The sequence below is a fragment of the Dasypus novemcinctus genome, chromosome 28, assembly GCF_030445035.2.
Source record: "Dasypus novemcinctus isolate mDasNov1 chromosome 28, mDasNov1.1.hap2, whole genome shotgun sequence".
NCBI lineage: Eukaryota > Metazoa > Chordata > Mammalia > Cingulata > Dasypodidae > Dasypus > Dasypus novemcinctus.
Genome location: NC_080700.1, coordinates 37,617,340 through 37,637,122, shown reverse-complemented (window position 1 = coordinate 37,637,122; position 19,783 = coordinate 37,617,340). Strand labels below are relative to the sequence as shown.

The following is a 19,783-nucleotide window of genomic DNA, read 5'->3' as shown; positions in this document are numbered from 1 at the left end:
CTTTTGGCCACATATATTACAATATAGATATATGATTTACATGCACTGCATATTTACGGTAAATGCCGGTTAGCCGAATTCATTCTGTGTTCTAAGAGGTCATGCCAACTTTGATATTATCCTACTAGAACAAAGCTTTATTTCTTTTTCCTCAACAAAGCCCTAAATCAGTTTCAGTCCTATAAATAGTGGGTAACTTGTTTGACCTGATTTGCAAGGTCTCAGGTAAGACATCCTGTACCCCAGTGTTTTCCTTATCTGCTGTGCCATATAAATTCCCACCAATGTAATTCCCCTGGAATTTGACGACATTTTATCTTTCCACAATTCTCTATTAAAATGAACATAAATTTGGGGAAGTGGGGGGATGAGAAGTGATATCTTTGCCCACCAGAGAATAAGGCACTTCGACAGTATTATCAAATTGGGCACTTGGAGGGTGAGTCCAAAATGCCAAAGAGGAGACGGAGTGTTTTATTTTTATTTATTTATTTTTAAAGATTTATTTCTCTCTGCTCCCCCCCCCCCGCCGTTGTCTGCTCTCTGTGTCCATTCGCTGTGTGCTCTTCTGTGTCTGCTTGTGTTCTCATAAGGTGGCACTGGGAATCTATGTCTCTTTTTGTTGCATCATCTTGCTGCGTCAGCTCTCCCTGTGTGCGGCACCACTCCTGGGCAGGATGCACTTTTTTCCACATGGGGCAGCTCTCCTTGAGGGGCATACTGCTTGCACGTGGGGCTCCCTGACATGAGGGACACCCCTGCGTGGCACGGCACTCCTTGCATGCATCAGCACTGCACGTGGGCCAGCTCACCACATGGGTCAGGAGGCCCTGGGTTTAAACCCTGGACCTCCTATGTGGTAGGTGGACGCTCTATTAGTTGAGCTAAATCCACTTCCCTGGAGTATTTTCAAGGAAGGTGAAAAAGTGCCAAAAATGAACATGATCTCCCTCATAGTTTTAAACCTTGCCGAAATAATTTGTAAAACTCAATTAACCTTACCGTAAGCATCAGTGGAGAAAAGAGTTGTGCACATCCCCTGTAATCATTTAAAGGTCTTCCTAAAGGAAAGCAGCTTTACTAACTCTTAACTAAAGAAGCAAGTTAAAAGCAAATATTTACCCGAGCAACTGATTTTGATCACATGGAAACATCATTCCTACAATTCTGTCCAGCAGAGAATAGAAGTTTGTTCCCAAAATTTCTAGAATAGTCTCTAAGACATTTTACTGAGAACTTTCCATGTGATGCTAAAGCTTGTTTTATTTCTTTTCCTAAACTCTTCCCCCTTCTTAATTAAATGATGCTTCCTTCAGTATAGGCAATTTATATTCATGTTTACCCCGCATTCTTTTCTTGCTTCTTCCAGCCGATTGGGTCCTGAAGTGGCTGAAATGAGAAAAAGGCAGCAGGTACAAAATGAAGGAGCACCCGCTGTGTCTCAAGCTCCAGGAAACCAGAGGCCCAACAACACCTGCTGCTTTTGCTGGTGCTGCTGCTGCAGCTGCTCCTGGTATGTGCCGTTGTGTGTGATGCCGCACCTGCACTGGGTGGCACAGGCGGCCACGCCTGCACTGGGTGACATAGGGGGCCACACCTGCACTAGATGATACAGAGGGGCCACACCTGCACTGGGTGATACAGAGGGGTCACACCTGCACTGCGTGACATAGGGGGCCACACCTGTACTAGGTGATACAGAGGGGTCACACCTGCACTGGGTGATACAGAGGGGTCACACCTGCACTGGGTGACATAGGGGGCCACACCTGCACTAGGTGATACAGAGGAGTCACACCTGCACTAGGTGATACAGAGGGGTCACACCTGCACTAGGTGATACAGGGGGCCACACCTGCACTAGGTGGTACAGAGGGGTCACACCTGCACTGGGTGATACAGAGGGGTCACACCTGTACTAGGTGATACAGAGGGGTCACACCTGCACTGGGTGACATAGGGGGCCACACCTGCACTAGGTGATACAGAGGAGTCACACCTGCACTAGGTGATACAGAGGGGTCACAGCTGCACTGGGTGACACAGGGGGTCACACCTGCACTAGATGAGACTGAGGGGGACCACACCTGCTTTGGGTGATACAGAGGGGCCACACCTTCACTAGGTGATACAGAGGGGGGCCATATTGCACTAGGTGATACAGAGAGGGGCTACACCTGCAAAGGTAATACAGAGGGGGGCCACACCTGTACTAGGTACTGCAGAGGGGTGCCCCTCCTGCACACAGTAACACAGAGGGAACTTTTATGGGTTTGGGGGATCCGAGAACCGTCTCAACATGTCTTTTTTTTTCCTTTGCAAGTAGGAATTATTGAAGACTATCACTGGTTTAATGCAAAGGGTTCCACAAGCAAAATATTTTTCCTCAGCATCTACATTTAAATTGATAGTAAGGTAAAGAATGAAAACATGTTTTATATCATGTTCTTCTCCATCCACGCTTATTCAAGATATGGATAAAAATACAATCACGGGCATATATGTAGTTAACAATAAACAATCCTCCCCGGAGTTACAGGCTATACGAGAACATTAGATCATATCTGGAAGGTCGTTTTCCAGCTGTGGGCTCTTTCACGGGTGTTGACCCCTCACGCATGCAGCCTGGTGACTGTGGGTCAGAGGGCAAGCTCAGCCCCAGAATCCTCCCAGGAAGCACAGAGAGAAAGGACCGCAGACTCACAGACCAAAATCAAGGAGGAGAGGGCTATGCCTGGTTTGTAGGGCAACTCAGTTCATGAAAAGTTCTGAAATTAGAGCCCAAGAGCCTACTTTTTCCCTCAGTTTTATCACTGACAGGCAGTGGGACACTGCAAAGTCTTAACCCCTGGGGTTTCCTCGCTCGCAAAATAGTAAAGAGTTGGCCGAGCTGATTTCCAAGGTCCTTTCTAGAGCTGTGATTCGGGCACCTCCAAGTACTGCTCCAGTTCTAAATTCCCAAAATGCCTTTCAATAAGAAAGCAGGTAGGTCCCAGCTCCCCAAGATTTACGCAGGTGAGATTCCCCAGGGGGTTGCTGGACTTAATAGAACTTCCCTACAGCTTTCCTAGAATTCACCATACATTCTCCGTAGAGGATCTTCTGGACTAGCCAGAGGTCTTTTGGATCTCCCCGACCTCTTTCAAGACCTTAAAGAAAGGCCCTGAGGCATGAATCATCTTCTTGTGTATGACCCCGACAGTTTCCTAACATCTATGGGGTTTTTTTTATGTTATGGTGGCATAATGTTGTATCATCATGGCCAAAATAGAAGAAGACGTGGTGTGTCATCATGCCATCCTCGCTGATGGACAAGCTCTAGTCCCCTCTAGAAAACTACATCTCCAGAAAGCCATCAGGTGCTGTCATTATACAGAAGGGCTTATAAATACCAGCATTGCCTCCCGGTTGAGTCTTTGTTAGGGAAAGTCATGCATGATGATTCATTTTCTTTCATTCTTAAACCATAGCCGTTACAGATGGAGGAAATGGAGTTCTAGAGGAGGCAACTACTTCCTCCAGCGTTGCGTAGCTTTCATGTATCTCTCCTCAAGGGATCATCAAGCTCTTGGTCTTAATCCATGTAAAGTGCGGTGGCGTAATGCAGTGCTTCTGGAGTCAGACCGCCTGGACCTGCCACTACCTGTGTGACCTTGAGCAAGTTACTTGACTTCTGTGGTCCTCCATGTCCTCATCTGTCAAATGACAATAAAGCCCTACTTCATGAGGTTGTTGTAAAGATTAAACGTGATAATACACATAAAGAGCTAAAAACATTAAAGCACTTAAAAAGAATTAAGCCACTGGGCTCTGGAACATCTTGTAGCGGAAAAATAAAATCTCTTTAGAGAGAAGCAGACTTGAAATGACATACAAAAAGACCAGCTTTCAGTTATAGTACAAAAATTTCCTCGGGAAGAATGCTATGTTTTAAAATTTCTGTATAAATCATGGCAAATCCACAAGGGTTAGGCTTCTATTTCTTACTTGCTCTATGCTGTGTTCCAGTAATCAACAGAGGATCTTATTTACCTGCTTATTTCTGAATTTCTTCTGGATTAAGACATCAAAATAGGCAGAACACGGAAGTTTTTGTTGCACTATACTTGCTTGATAGATATTGTTGAGACTTGCTTTTATTGGTTTTAAAAATATGCATAAAAAACATTGAACATTAGCTTATAAGCATCAGATTATCACAGAATACAGACTACGAACTGAGCACAAAATAGATTTTGGGGGAGCGGGTGTGGTTTAAGTGGATGAGCGCTCACCTCCCCCGGTGCCTCCTGAAAAAGACAAAAATAAACAACAACAATGAAAAACCCAACTCATGAGAGCCGATGTGGCTCAGTGGCTGAGTGCCAGCTTCCCACACACAAGGTCCTGGGTTCAGTCCTCAACCCTGGTACCTCAAAAAAACAAAACAAAACAGATTTTGGAACCTGCGATAAGTCTCCATGCTGCTAGGATGACATATGTCTTGAGCCCTAAGTGCATGGTGCTTTAGTATTCTATTAATTCTAAACTCGTTGTCAGGAACAGCATTTATTAGCATCAAGTGATGGATGCCCGAGCCTTGGCCGTAAAATGTACAGTTTATAAATTTACAATTCTTCCCATGTAGGTTAAATAATAGGTGATACCTAGGATAAACAACAGCTAAAAAAGGATGAGAGTAAAATCATCTTGAACTATAGATTTTAATTGACTGTGTTTTCTCACTGCAGATAAAAATGTCCTTTATACATGCATTTTTTTTAAGGAGGCATCAGAGATTGAACCCAGGACCTCACACATGGGAAGCAAGTGCTCAACCACTGAGCCACACCTGCTCCCTACACACGCATTTTTAAAATAACATTATTTTTACACTTTGGGTTTAAGAAAAAATATATTTGTAAGGCTTATGGAATGAAAAGGAAAGGAAGAAATGTTCTTCAAAATTTCCAGGCTAGGTCAAAGGAGCAGAACAAAAAGAAGCACTAAAAAATGTGATTTATGGACTAAAAAATGAGAATCCAAGTATGAAGTAGGAGCAGTTGTTATGTGTTCATATTTCCATTTAAGGAAATGGGGCACTAGCCAAATTATTTTTTGTATCTAGTAATAAATATAAAAACCTCACCTCAACTTCATATTATGGGTATGAGATGGAAAAATTTTTATTCAATTTTATTAAAACATATTCATAAACCATACAATCCATCTAAAATGTAAGGCATTTGGTATAATCACCGAGCTGGGCATTCATCAGAGCAATCAATATTAGAGCATGTTCATTACCCCAAAAAGAAACACCTGCTACCCCTTAGCAGTCACTGCTCAATCCCTCTCTTTCCCCTGCTGTACATAATTGTTCATCTATTTCGCCTCTATAAATTTGTTTCCATTTTATACAGATGGAGTCAAACAATATAGTTCTTTGTCTCTTTTCTTTCATACGATATACTTCCTTTTATGAAAAAAATTTAAACCAAATAATATCCCCCAGTTTTGTGTTTCTGATTCATATTTCATTGTCAGCTCTTCTCCTAGTTTTCAGTTATTCCTGTCTTTATAAAATGTCCATTGCTCATTATTTTGTGGAAAGAAAGTGTACATATTTCCACAGAGTTCTTCACAAATCTAAAACGTTTGGATATGTTGCACAAAGACCAGTTAGACTGTTAGGAGCCTCTTCCTTCCCCAAATCAGTCTCCCATTGCCTGCCTCTCCTCTCCGCCCTCCACTTCTCCACTTCAAAAAGAGAAAACAAGAGCAGGAGGTGTAGCCCTGTTCACTTGTCTTCCATCAACAGACAGCTCGGCTGTTCTCACCAGGCAAAGAGAGGGTTTGGTCAGGGCCGTTTGTGCACAGGTTAATAGTCCTCTCCCATCCAGATTCAAATTGAATGCCTTGGCTCTTCAGGGAGCAGCCTTCTTCCCTTCTCCAGAGAAAGGAACCTCTCGAGAAGAATGCAGGTTTCTCACCGATGGCCGTGGACTGGGACAAAATGGTCAGAGAGCTGGCTCCAGGGCTCGTAGCTGTGTTCTCACAAGCATGAGGCATGTCAGAAGGAAATAAGAAAGCAGAGCTTCCACCGTGTATCTTGATCTGGAAGCTCATGTCCAAATTGCCCACTAACTCTCACGTAGCATCAGAGGTAACATTAAAAGAACCCAGAATATTTTTTCAGATGAAATCTTTAGGTGTTGATCATTTTCTTTCTTTCTTTTTTTTTTTTAAGATTCATTTTATTTATTTCTCTCTCCTTCCCCTCCATTGTCTGTTCTCTGTGTCCATTTGCTGTGTATTCTTCTGCATCCAGTTGTATTATGAGGTGGCACAGGGAAACTACATTTCTTTTTTGCTGTGTCATCTTGCCGCGTCAGCTCTCCGTGTGTGCAGCGCCACTCCTGGGCGGGCTGCGCTTATTTCACACGGGGCGGCTCTCCTTGCGGGGTGCACCCCTTGCGCATGGGGCACCCCTACTCAGGGGCGCCCCTGTGTGGCATGGCACTCCTTGCGCACGTGGGCCAGCTTACCACATGGGTCAGGAGGCCCTGGATATCGAACCCTGGACCCTCCATATGGTAGGCGGACAGTCTATCAGTTGAGTCACGTCTGCTTCCCTCATTTTTTTTTTGAGCTACCAGGAGCAGGAGATTGAACTCAGGACCTCGTATGTGGGAAGCTGGTGCTCAGCCACTGAGCCACATCGGCTCCCCTGAGTTGGTCTTTTTGTTTGTTTTGCTTGTTGTTTGTTTTGTTTTTCAGGAAGCGTCAGGAACTGAACCCAGAACCTCCCGAGTGGGAGGCAGGTGCTCAACCACTTGAGCCTCATCTGCTCCGCTGATCCTTCCTTTAATACCCGGAGGCCTCTAGCAGTCTCCTTTCACATAAGACAGGTTTATGTTTAGTCATAAAGTGAGCACTTGAGAGACCTCAGTCATCACCTCTCCAAAAAGTTCACCTTGGCCCCTGCTTGGGACTGGGTGGTGGGAAGTGTTGGTTGTGGGTTGAAGGACAGAATATCACCGGCCACAGCTCTGGGCTGTCCATGTGCAATTCCAGATGAATGGTCTGTCTTTAGATTTTTTTACATCTTAGACTTAGGTATAAGTTTTTGTAGGAAGAAAAAAAAAATTGACCTTGCTAAAAAAAAAACTTTGGGAAAAGCTATTTCTAATTTTCCGAATGAGGAAACTGGCTTTCCAACTGCCCGTAGGCTCATTAGCCATCAAGGAAGGGCTAAAATGCAAGTCTCTCAATTTCCAGTTCATGGTTGCTTCTACTTTAGCATGAAACTGCCAACTTTTCCTTTCCAGGTTAGAGAAGACCCATTTATGAAGCTTCCTAGTTTGCAAACTCTTCAAAACATATATCAAATATAACTTCTCAGATTGAATTCACAGTCACGTGTCCTTCTGGGCGTTTCCTACAAGCTTGGGCCCGTTGCACTGGGCTCTTTGTTCTTCTCAGGAAAGATTGGTCAGGGCTGAATTCAGTAAAGGCACTGGACCTCTGAAAGATAAAGTCGTCTACCTTTTGAACCCACTGGTTCTCGGGGTTCCCAGGCCATCACCCAGGGCTAAGTAAATGCTAGGCATTTCATAAACATGTTTCTTTTGTCCTTGTCCCCATGTTTAACAGGTACCACAACATCTATAATTCAAAACCATTGAAAAATAACATCCTGGGAGTGGAGGTGGCTCAAGTGGGTGAGCTCCCACTTCCCACATGGGAGGTCCTGGGTTCAGTTCCCAGTGCCTCCTAAAAACAAACAGTCAACAAGCAAAACAAACGGAAAATCCAGCTCAGGGAGCCAATGCGGTGCAGTGGTTGAGCGCCGGCTTCCCACACATGAGGTTCCGGGTTCAATCCCCAGCCTGGTACCACAAAAAAAAACAAAAAATTTAAAAAATAACATACTACTTTACACTATCAGACACCAGCGACCAGTCCATGGAGATACTAAGAAGTCCTCTTTAAAAATCAAAGAACATTTTTTGAAAAGGAAAACAAAAGAAAATTCATGTGTATGGCGAAGAAGCCATACCGGAAAATGAAAACTGCTCATACATGCCAGGCGAACCGTTTCACCTGAGACCCTCTGAATAAATAACGTTTTCTGTACCTGTCAGCCTCAGACAGCTGTTTCACCTCACGTGGTAGCATCAGGCATTTCTGTGGAGAAACTTGACTCTGCACGGGATTTCCAAAGGATCTGTGATCAGAGCATCATAAATATCACCAAGAATTCCAGCCTCGAAATTTCATCTCGCCGTGGCGTGGGCAACATTTTCGATGAAGAATATGAATGTTGGCACTCACATGATGGAAAGACACCTGCCCAAATGAACCCTGATTTTCCAGGCCATAGTCCCAGACACAAAGGGTAGGCACGAGTGGAGCCGGTGTAGCGTGGTGGTTGAGCACCTGCTTCACATGTACAGGGTCCTGGGTTCGATCTCCGGCACCTCCAAAAAAAAAAAGTAAAAAAAATAATAAGATTAGGTCCTAGGACCGTGGACCTACTATAAGCCATTCATTCATTCTCCCATTGAATGCGTTACGTGCCTTGTGGTTGTGCGCCATCAGTTTTGGCAGGTTCTTCCCTCCTCAACAATGACAGGGAAGAAAGTTTCCACAAGCAGTTGGAATCTGGATGTGAGCACTTCGCTTTACCCGCGCCCCGGTCACCCTCTAGATGAGCTTATCTGCCCCTGCCAAATGTTTGTTACCTATGAGTAGAGTGCTATAGGTTTTGAATTTGCCCCAGTCTGAACTGCCCTTTTCCATGGAAAGCGTTTCCATAGGTACCTTTTTTGACCCTGTTTACTGTAAAGGTGCATTTTTCTAAGAGTAATTTTACAGTTAAATAGATCATCCATGGAAAGAAGGCTGGGAAGGAGACAAAATAAATCTGATGAACTGTGATGCCCAGTTTTAGTTTGGCACTGGGAAGAAGAACAGTGAAGCAGAAAGGAGCAGGAGAGAGAAGGCCAAGTTAGGTCAGAGGAGGTGTGTGCCAGCCCGGCACGTAGGGCCACTCGCTGCCGGTGGCCGCGAGCTCAGCAGCCCATTCTGCTGGATGTACGGGGCCACCTGTGGTACGATCCCCCTGAGGCAGAGGGCAAGAGGGAGGGGAAGGGTCCACATTGCAAAAGGCCTGGCGAGGAAGCACAGAGCATACGAGGGCAAGGGGAGGCAGAGGAGGGAAGGTCAGATGGCCAAGCTGCAGTGGAAGCAGAGGAGAAAGGCAATCCCCCGGTCCTGTGATGGCAGTGGAAGGGACAGCCTCTGTGAGCGCAGCCCTGAAGGAACAGTGCCCGGGAGAACGGGGGGGGGCCCGTTACTACTGGCCATGGAGAAGGAAACAGCCGAGTGCCTCAGAGCGGGAGGGTCTGTGCAAGGGAAGCCTCGCTGTGCTGAAGAAGCCTGGGCAGTGCATTCTGGGAAGGGCCCTGCAAGAGGCTGGACATGGCGGCCCCTGGGCCCAGACCCTCAGTCAGCTCTGAGGAGTTCAGGCTGACTCATCTGCACGTGGATGGGGCAGAGCTTTGGGAACCATGGGACAATGGGATGGTGCTATTCACACCCAGTGACCACACCTCCCTCTGTTGGACAGAGCTGGACGCACGGAAGGTCAGAGGTCAACTGCTGACCCGCTGCACTGGATCTCATGCTGACCAGCTCTCCTCCTATGTGGCGCATCGTCTTCCCCCAGGTTAACCTCAGTGTGTGGGTTTTATAGGTGAAGTCACAGAAGTTCCTGTTGGTCAGTTACCCCTAGGTCTTTTCCCCAACACATACTCAAGTTTCGTGCTTTCGCAGCGTCGTAAGGATCTTTTGGCTCCTGTGTATTTTTTTGGCCCATAGTAGGTGTCCGATTAACATTTGTTGAATGGATGAATGAATTGCTCATGGAGCAGATGTTCCAAAATATGGAAATTTGGGTCACAAAAATTCTCTTCAGGATTAGAGGCACTTTTCCCAGGCATTGAGAGAATTATGAGGCACCACCTCAAAATGCTTATTAAGGCACCGCCAGATTTCTTTTAATGTATCATCTTCCTGCATGCTCCCAGGTATGTGTAATAGTGTTAGAAATTAATAGTACTAGTAATCGCAGTAGTAGTTAAGAGTCAAGGGCAAGGATTCAGTGAGGGAGCATTAAAATTATTTAATATTGCTGGAATGTAAAGTCAAAATAGAAAACTAGAGAGATAAGCAATAACAAATAATGAAATGCCTTTTATGCTGTATCAGGATTTAGGACTTTCCACTCCTTTTAGGAGATAGGTCATGGTAAGGATTATTACGCAGGGAAGGAAAAAGTCCATTTTATGTTTTAAGTATCTCCCTCTGAAGGCAGTGGAAGGATGTATTGGAGAAGGATGAGAGGAAATGCAAAGGGGGATGTTAGACTTTTTAATAGCCTCAGTGAGAGATATTGGGGCCCCAGATTAAAGAGATGGTAAAAGGAATGCAGAGAATGACAGAGTCAAGAAAATATTAGGAATGTACCAGCAAGAATTAGCCATAGATGAGAGCGAGGAGGGAAAGATAGCTCCACGTTGCTGGCTTGAGGGACTGGGTTGATGGCGACCCCATCAAACCAGAGGATACTAGACTAGGAGATTGTTCAGGCCAAGAACAAGATGATGTGCTCCATCTTCTCTTGCTGTGTTTGAGGCACTCAAGAGTTCCTTGTGTCACTGAGCTTGATGCTTGCAGGGCAAGTTTAGAGAAATATGCCCATCTGGAGTCACTGCTTTCAGGGACAGCCGAAAGGAAGAGGCGAGCAGAGCGGGCTGGAGAACACTCAGTGAGGAGCAGGTAGCTGAAGGCTGAAGCCACCGGAAAGAGCAGGACTTGAAGGAGGAGGAATGGAAGAGTGCAAACATGGACGCGGAGAAGACTCTCCGTCTGAGCCAGAATGTGCAAAACTCAGTAGTGAGTGTCTCAGAAGGTGAGAGAATAGAGTTGTACGAAGAGGAGCGGATAACTGTTGTGAATGCACCATGGAGGCCCAATACAATAGGAATGGGGAAATGTCTCGTGGGCGAGTCAGCTAGGAGGCCATTGGTGAACTGTTTCTCCTTAATGTGCACACGGAGGAGGAACTTGGAGATAAAGAAAAGCTGCTGAAGGAGAATCTGAGCGAGGCCCTATTCAAAGATGCGGAGATGACGATCTTTCTCGGTGACAGTCCAAATTGAGCAATTATTCAATTTCTAAGACAACTTCCAAACCCAGGTTAAATTTATTAGCTACACAGACACGTTTTAGAGCTTCTCCCCAAATCCCTAATAACCATGCCAAAAAATAGTTATGACATTTTTGCTACCCCTGCCCTGACCCATAAAATGTCAGTTGTGTTCTCTCTGAATGAAATTAGTATTAACTGTTTATTTTTGTCCCTCATATTAAAAATTCTTCATAACTTCTTGGGCCTGGCCTATTTTCTCTCAGGGTTTAGGTGTGATGGACTTACTACAACCTACACTATTTTCAAGCATTCCTTTTCCTTTGTTAGATAGGGAAGAGCCAGTTCCAAAGATGAGGTTACTGAGAGCGATTGATGGTCTACTTCCAATGGATTGTATGGTGTGTGAATAAAACTGATTTTTTTAAAAAAGGAAAAAAATTTAAAAAGTAAATCCTGAAATTTGGTCATGTGTATCAACTACCTTAAAATTCTGAAGACCTACCCAGCCAATCCAGGAAATTTTTCCAAGGAAATAATAATAAATGGATATAAACATTTTTTAAAAATCCGTTTTTTGGGGAATAGGAAGTTGATTATATAATGATTCTGCTTGATTGGATGTTATAAATATTGTCATTTCCAATGCTATGAAAGGCATGTATTTGTTTCAAATTTTAATATGTTATATATTAATGTACATGAGAGCATCAGTCTCTAAGTAGAAAGTAAATCTCTACCATTCATATTTTTTTAATATAAAGCAACAGAGACAGTTTAAAGGTAGAGAACCATTTTAATTAACCATTTCCATAAGGAATAGTGGAATAATAACCCCATGTGTTTCATCCTAAACCATTTAGTCCTGCCATATTTAAGGATAATGGCATGTCTTCCTCATTTGAAACCTAATTTCAAGAGGCAGTAGGGGGCAGGGAAAAACAATGGCCCTGGAGTTGGACAAACCCGGGTGTTTCAATCTCCTAACATCTAACTGGGCAACCTTTGGCAAGTTACTTCATCTCTCTGAGCCTCAGTTTCTTCACTGGTAAACTGTGGTCTAGTTTCACATTAAAAGTTGCATGTTCAGTACATTCTAGGGACCCCCTGAATAATCCTTTATTGAGGGGTATTATTTCTGATCCCTCTTTGCAAGTCTCAGGTTAAAAGGAGTTGACAAGACTTTGTAGGATTTGACCACTGTAGGCTTGGCAATGCTCTCTTTCCAAGTTATGTGGTCAGGTCACATAAGGACCTGTTTCTGCATTCTGAATCACCGCGCCTATGTCTTTGAGCTTCCTTCCCCAACTCAGCACAGGTATAAATCAAAGCATTTCTTGAAATTCACCTCACAGTCATAGGAATCCTGGACAGTTGTAGATTCAATATATACAGGGGTTCATTTTCCCTGCAGATAAGTTTGTTGCCTTCAATCCTATTTTTTCTCAAAGATGACCCCTCTCTCATTGCATATATATTCATACAGTAAATGGGAAGTACCAGGGCATGGATGGGTGGGTGGATGGATGGATGGATGAGTAAAGCTGGTGGCGATCATACATACGTAGGAATGGCAATTGCTAGAGTTCTAACATTTTTCATTCTTTTTTATGATAGGGACACAAATTAACCAAAATCAGAAGCTTGAGCTCCAGTGTAACTGATTCATTTAAAGACTCTGCTGATTACATGCCATCCACTAACTTAATTTTGACTTACAGGGGAAATTACAGGGGGTTAAAGAAAGGGCTTAAAATAGAATTTCAAGGGAAGCAGACATGGCTCAACTGATAGAGCGTCCATCTACCATATGGAGGGTCCAGGGTTCGATACCCAGGGCCTCCTGACCCATGTGGTGAACTGATCTATGCGCAGTGCTGCCACATGCAAGGAGTGCCATGCCACACAAGGGCACCCCTTTGTAGGGGAACTCCACGTGCAAGGAGTGCGCCCCTCAAGGAGAGCTGCGCAACGTGAAGAAAGCGCAACCCACCCAGGATGGTGTTGCATACATGGAGAGCTGACGCAGCAAGATGATGCAACAAAAAAGAGATGCAGTTTCCCAGTGCCACCTGACAATGCAAGCAGATGCAGAAAAACACACAGCACTGAAAACTCAAGTAAAAGATTCTAATGATTAGCATATAGAGTATAGATAAAATACAGCTAAACATTCAGTCCTGTCATTATCTTCCCTTTAAGGAAAAAAACAAACATGTTTATGCCAAATAAGAAGCTTTGGATATTTAACTAAATGGAAAATCTTTTCTAATTAATTTGTTCTGAGAATGAATGTATATCTTAAGGTACATATTACCCCAAGAGATACTAGAATGCAAAGCAGCTTGTTATTGGAAAGGATAACTACAATGTTAATAGGATTATGCCTGCCTTTTTTAAGACTAAAATATTCCTAAATCAAATCACTTTCGGTCAGAGAGTATCCAGAACATTTTCTAAATACCAGAAAGGAAAAGTGGGTGCAAGTATGTGCACCTCCCAAGATTAAATGTCCCGCCTTCATGTTTACTTATTATATGCACGGAGAAGCTGAATGGCTCTTTTCAAATTCCTTAGAAGGATATAATTACCAAAATTCCATACATGTAAGAATCAATTTTGTCCAAGTTATGTGTAATTACTCCCAGAAGCTTTTTGAGTTTACTTTATTCTGATTTGAGTGCAACAATGTTTTTCAAAAAGGCAGCACAGCCCTCTAGTGGACAGATTTTTAAGAGCTAATTATTTCTCTCCAGAAGTTTAAAAAGTTTATGAAATAAAAGCTTAAGCTAAATAAAATACTTGTTTTATGACATATGAATGCCTAGCTATAAAATGTAAGGGAAGGCTTTTGGGGGAATGTTTCTTTTTAGACAAGAATTACGTAACATTTCAGGACATAAATGTCCAACCAACATTCCCGTCCACACATACCCCACCCAAAGCCAAGTGTATCCAAAAACAGAAAATGGAAAGAAATGAGATTCAAGCCATAGGCTTGATTAAACCTGAGTACTTATGTGTCTGAAAGTCTAGAAGTTCCAGGATTACTGCCCTACCTTCTGGTGCCTCTTTCTCCTCTTTTCTAAACGAGGCATCTGTTGGGTTTTTCTCTTCCTCTCTTCACTCCCCTCTCCCCACGTTAGCTTTGCTTCCCCTCAGTACACGGTTTGACACAGGAGGTTCACCTCTTCCAAACAGTTAAGAGCTGTGCATTTTTGTAAACCACGGAAAAGGTGAAAATACAACATTAACTCTTTTAAAATTCGCTTCACTCCCTACGTACAGAGCAGCGGCATTGCATAGGGAAAATGAGCGTGAGAGGAGAAGCCAAGAGATCTCTGTGCAGTCCTAGCCCTGATACATTTTAGTCCTGGGTATGATGTGATTGTTTCCTCATAAATAAAGTGGGAATGATTAATAACAAACCCCTTGCTTACTTTACAGGGCGGTTGTGAGGAAGAAAGTAGGAAGGTCACGTACGAGCCAGCGGTTTATAATAGTGGCAAAGTACAATGGTCTCCGCTTCCTCAGGTTGAAAATCAAAGCTCTTTGGTAAACTTGGAGTTGTTGTTTTTAATATGCAACCCATTTGCCCTACATCAAATGAAGCATTTGTTGTCATTTGCCTTTTGGTCTCATTCTTGCTTTGTGTCCCGGCTGGATAAGTCACTCCCATTATCCACAATCCTAATGGAGCAAATAAAGCATGGGAAGACCGAGTAAATGGCCAAAGTCATTTTAACGGAGGGACATTCTGCATTTGGAGTTCGCCTGATTGTTTTCTTGGCCTCTTCCATGCTATACACCTCACCGCCCGTTCTGATTTCCTGTTCCCACCCTGAAAAATCTGATCTGCCCATTCTGTCCTGCGGTGATTCCATGCCTTTTTACAAATCCCAGCCTCTACATTTTTTTTTTCCCTCTGCTTGGAATTCCCTTTGTCCAGCTGTCCATCTGGCAAACACCTGCTCATTTTCAACCCCGTTAATCATTATCTTCTCCGCAAAGCCTTCCTCTATTCTCCTGTGCAGAAGCAGAGATGCTGCGACTAAGCAACACCAGGTGCATGCCTCTATTTTCATTCTCATAATGCCATGTGACATGTATTTACCTGGCTGAGCTCCTCAGAAGCAGACCTTTTGCCTTATTCATCTTGTATCTTCAACCCAGGCAACATTGTATAAACCAGGTGTTCAATACATATTTATAAATTGCCATTGACTTCTGAACAAAGCTGTAGGGTTTTACCGTGATGTTTTGAAAGACAGTTGCGAAACGTTTGAAGAATAACCTGCCAACTCTTTTTCAGAACCTGAAGGATATTGATTTCATTTTTGCACGGGGAAATTTGAAGTAGAAGCTGTTAATTAAAAAGGAAAGATTGATGTCACAATGTGAGAATATTAACATATTGAATGGTATCAGCCTTTACCAGTGCAGTGGTTTGCTCGTGGAGTCCTGATGTCATACTGTATTAAATTTAAGCATCTTATTGGATCCTCGGTTGAGTTTTGTGTAAATATATATGATTTTATGATCTGCCTCTTTTGCAGAGTTGCCATGGCCACTGCAAAACAGTTTCAATGTTTCTTTCTAAGAACCAGTGGTGTTTTTTTTTTATAAACGTAGACTATCTTCCCAAATAAGCCACACTTGTTTTCCATGATAATAAGTTATTAGGAAAACTCTATAATTGGCAGCAGGTGATGTTCTCCCCACCCCATTATGCAAAGCCCCCTGTAAACAAACAAACAAACAAAAGATCCATGCCCACACACATATATTGCACATGTCCTTAGTCTGAAATGTACCAAATGTGTTTCCCATTTCAAATTCACCCTTCTAGATCATCTCTAAGAAGATCTTAAAAACTTATGACAGCAGAGATGATTGGCATTTTCTCCATAAAATATGTAAGCTTTGATCAAGATTCCTTCAATGAGCATTGCAGATGTTTTCTGTTCTCTGTGGCTTTTGTTGTTTAAGACAGGGAAATAGTCGTCAAAAATGGTAAAATAAGAAAAGTGAAAACCCCATGTCTCCACCCCACCCCACACTGCTGACAGGTTTGGTGTTTTCCTTCTTAGCACTTTTCTCAAACATATAAGATATGTTCATCTAGAACAAATATTTTCAATAATTCATGACCTTGAAAAAACAAAAACCCTTCTTCCTTAGAGTAGGGCCAAGGGAACTGGGGACCAGCATTAATCATTCCTAAGACACAACTGGCAAACGGTGTAGTGTCAATTCTCCTTGTCTATTTTCTTCATTTCTCTTCATCTCAAAATGGCATTCCTTGTCACTGGATCTTGATACCTGAAGCCACAGCTGAAACCTTGAAACCATCTTTTAAGAACAATACTAAAGGACAATTGTCTACAGGAATGTTGGTCAAATGTGAAAGCTCAATTTCTTTCTACAGGGCAAAGTTATGTCCAATATTAGATCAAAGATCAGGTCAAGGAATGGAACAAACGGTGAACAGTTAAGCATTTATGGACTGTCTCCTATAAGTGGTTTTAATACAAATGTGTGTCCATGTTTTACCCAGCTGTAGGAATGAAACATGTAAATACAATCCAATATTTCATAATGATCATTCTAACTAATATGGTGGCATTTGGGATGTTTGCAAATATTACAGAAACAGATATAAGAGCCAGGATTCATGTTCAGAAAATTGTGATTCATGCATGTGAATTCCAAATCCATTGCCTCTACAGCAAAGGCATAATGGAGAGCAGATTTTTCAAAGCTAGTGCATAAATGACGTATACTAGTATTTTGTGTGGGGGCAGTTTGTGGAACAGTGTGGAAAACAAGGAAAGTCTCAAGGAGTTTATTATTTAATCAGAGGACAACTTTTTCTAGTTTCTTTATAGTACCTTACATGTGAGTGTGTACACACATATACACAAACACACACACTTGGTAGAGCTTGGCAGAATGAACATTAACTCCCTATTTCAATAAGATCTTTTTAGGATTTACCAAAAAAATCACATATTTTATACATTTAGCATCATTAATTTCTCCCTGGAAATTTCACAGAATATTGTACTTTCCCATAATGACTAGAAATATATCAGATTCCAGAGAAGCACTCTTACTCAGAGATACTGTCAGAAATTAAAGCATCTCTTCTAAAACACGTAAGTGCGTAGCAAATTAGAAGACTGAGGTTTCCCAGGCTACCCCAAGGTACAAACACACCCCAAGGTCCACAGCACCCACCTGCGGAAACCGAAAACCTTGAGCTGCTCTCTGAGAATCCGTCCTCACTGTTCTCCCCACTGCTTCCCGCGCTGGACGCCATGCCTGCTCCAGCCATGGAGGTGCTGCTCTCTGCAGGGCACCAGTGAGTGCACTGGGTATTGGAGTAACAATCAGCTCTTAGTTTCTGCTTCCCACAACCCTTTGGGTGACACCATGTCTGTGAGCAGTTTTCCCCTTTCTCTCCAAGGTCTACATCAAGAAACCTGGCACTGCCTCCAGAAATGGGTAGAGGGGACTTCAGTTTATTTCACTATTAAATTATGTTTTTTCCTTTGAAGCATCCTGAGTAGAGAACCCTTTGCAATTCCTATGGAGCACTCTTTTCTCCACTTAGTCCACTTTCTTGAGGAAATTTTCCTAGCCCGTCTCACTTTATGTTTCCTTTCCAATCTCATCAGGCCCACTTCCTTAAACTCTTCCCTCTGCTACATTACCTTCCATCCCCACCCTTGCACCTGAGAATGAAAGAATGAATTAATGCAGTTGTCTGGGCTTCTCTTTACCAGACTTTCCATATTAAGAATAACTACTTATTGGAATTCTCTCTACCACACCCATGGTTTCTGCATTCACATAAGTATATTGCCTCAGTGCCTATCAGAGTACCTGCTTCATAGTGGACATCCAACAGAACATCCAACAGAAATGGGTTCAAATTCCCACCAAACCACATATTAGGTGTCAGGCTTTGGGCCAACATACCAGACCACTCTGTGCCTCACTTTGCTCAACTTTAAAGTGGAAAGAGCAAAAAGTAAAGATCAAAGAACATTGCTTGGCACATACTAGGCACTGAAAAAATAAGAACCTTCATTGCCTCTTTTGGAATGGGTAAATGAATAAGAAAGAACAAATGGAAGCGATGTAATCTGAGCTTCTCTTCCTACTCTAGCAGGCTCTCCTGAGTCTTCTGGGCTTCAAGCAGAAATCACTTCGCTCATTCAGAAACTCAAGTCTTTCAAGTTCCCCAACTCATCTTTCCCACCCTTTCTACTGTGGCCCCAAAACTTCCCCATTATTATTTTTTTTTTCATGAGACATTCATTGCATTTGGTGAATACATCTCTGAGCACCGCTGCACCTCATGGTCAATGGTCCACATCATAGCCCACACTCTCCCACGTTCCATCCAGTGGGCCATGATTTCTAGCCTACCCCTAGAACTTTGGGTTTTCTACCCTGGTCAGCTAGAGTTTACTAAAATCAGGCAATTCTTATTCTTGTCTGGGTGACAGAATCCCATGGGATCAGCCTAGCTCCCCGAATCCTGCAGAATCCCCAAGCCTGTGTTCCAGAGAGTTCCCCCAAGGCTCTCACATCTGTACCCTCAGAATGGCTGGCCTATTCCTCTCAATACATTGTCTAATAACAACATAGAGAACTTGGAGATTGATGAAATGGGGTGAAAGGACAAAGATGAAGTCAAATATAAAACCAGGATTTTGAATTTGAGTGCATGGAGGAATCTCAGAAAACCTGGTTTGCACAGAAGGATGATGTAAATATAGTGCATTCTGCATTAGATTCTGATATTTTACCTTCTTAGCTATCAATGGGGAAGAATAAATGGGAAATAACTCTAATTAGAACTACCTAAAAGTCAAGATGACTTTCCATTATATTTTTAATGTAGCATGTTTTTGTGATCTATGTACCTTAAAAAAAAAGACAATTTAATTTTAAAAAGTGTAAAATAAATAAATAAATAAATAAACTAATGGGATTATTAAAAAAAGATGACTTTCCATTTAAAAAAGAGTAACATAATGACATCAATATTAAAACGCATAATCCCGTATCTCTGGAAGTTGAAGGTAATTCCAATGAGGTAAGGATGAAGCCAGAATGTAGAATAATATCCATTTTCAAGACTATGAATTGTTTTGCTACTTTATTAAATAACTATTCTCTTTCCTTTAGTTCACTTGGGTGTACCCATCAGTTAAAAATGTTATTCCTTTTTCCGTACTTGAAATATTTTCCCATATTTGAAAATAGAATTCTTCTGTGAACTATTTCTCCTGCCACCTGTCTTCTTTTCTTTGACTAATTTATTTCACGTGACAAAATAAAGTGTTATGCTACATTACAGCCTCACTGTTAGGAATGAAGAAAGAGGGGAGACCGCTGCAAGGCCGGCACATGCGGCAAAAATGGAGAGCATCCAGGTCATAGAGGAATGGTAAGGGAAAGTAGCCACAGTTATTTCTCGTGCTGATGAGCTATTCATATCCACGCATGCTTATGTGTTTTACTTTCTTTTTTTAAAGATTTATTTTATTTATTTATTCCCCCCCCTTGCTGCTT

The 19,783-nt window shown here is 42.6% G+C and overlaps 1 protein-coding gene across 2 annotated transcripts in view; it reads left to right on the top strand.

The window, feature by feature from the left end:
* Positions 1-19,783, top strand: part of RGS17 (regulator of G protein signaling 17) — a 142,231-nt gene that overhangs the window by 102,136 nt on the left and 20,312 nt on the right. The window contains exons 2-3 of one of the 2 annotated variants that reach the window (XM_058289700.1): positions 1,370-1,513; positions 19,569-19,658. In XM_058289700.1, coding sequence (XP_058145683.1) covers positions 1,395-1,513; positions 19,569-19,658 — 209 coding nt within the window. In that variant the 5' untranslated portion in view covers positions 1,370-1,394. The remainder of the gene's footprint in view (positions 1-1,369; positions 1,514-19,568; positions 19,659-19,783) is intronic. The other variant, XM_071212544.1, reaches the window with a different exon arrangement.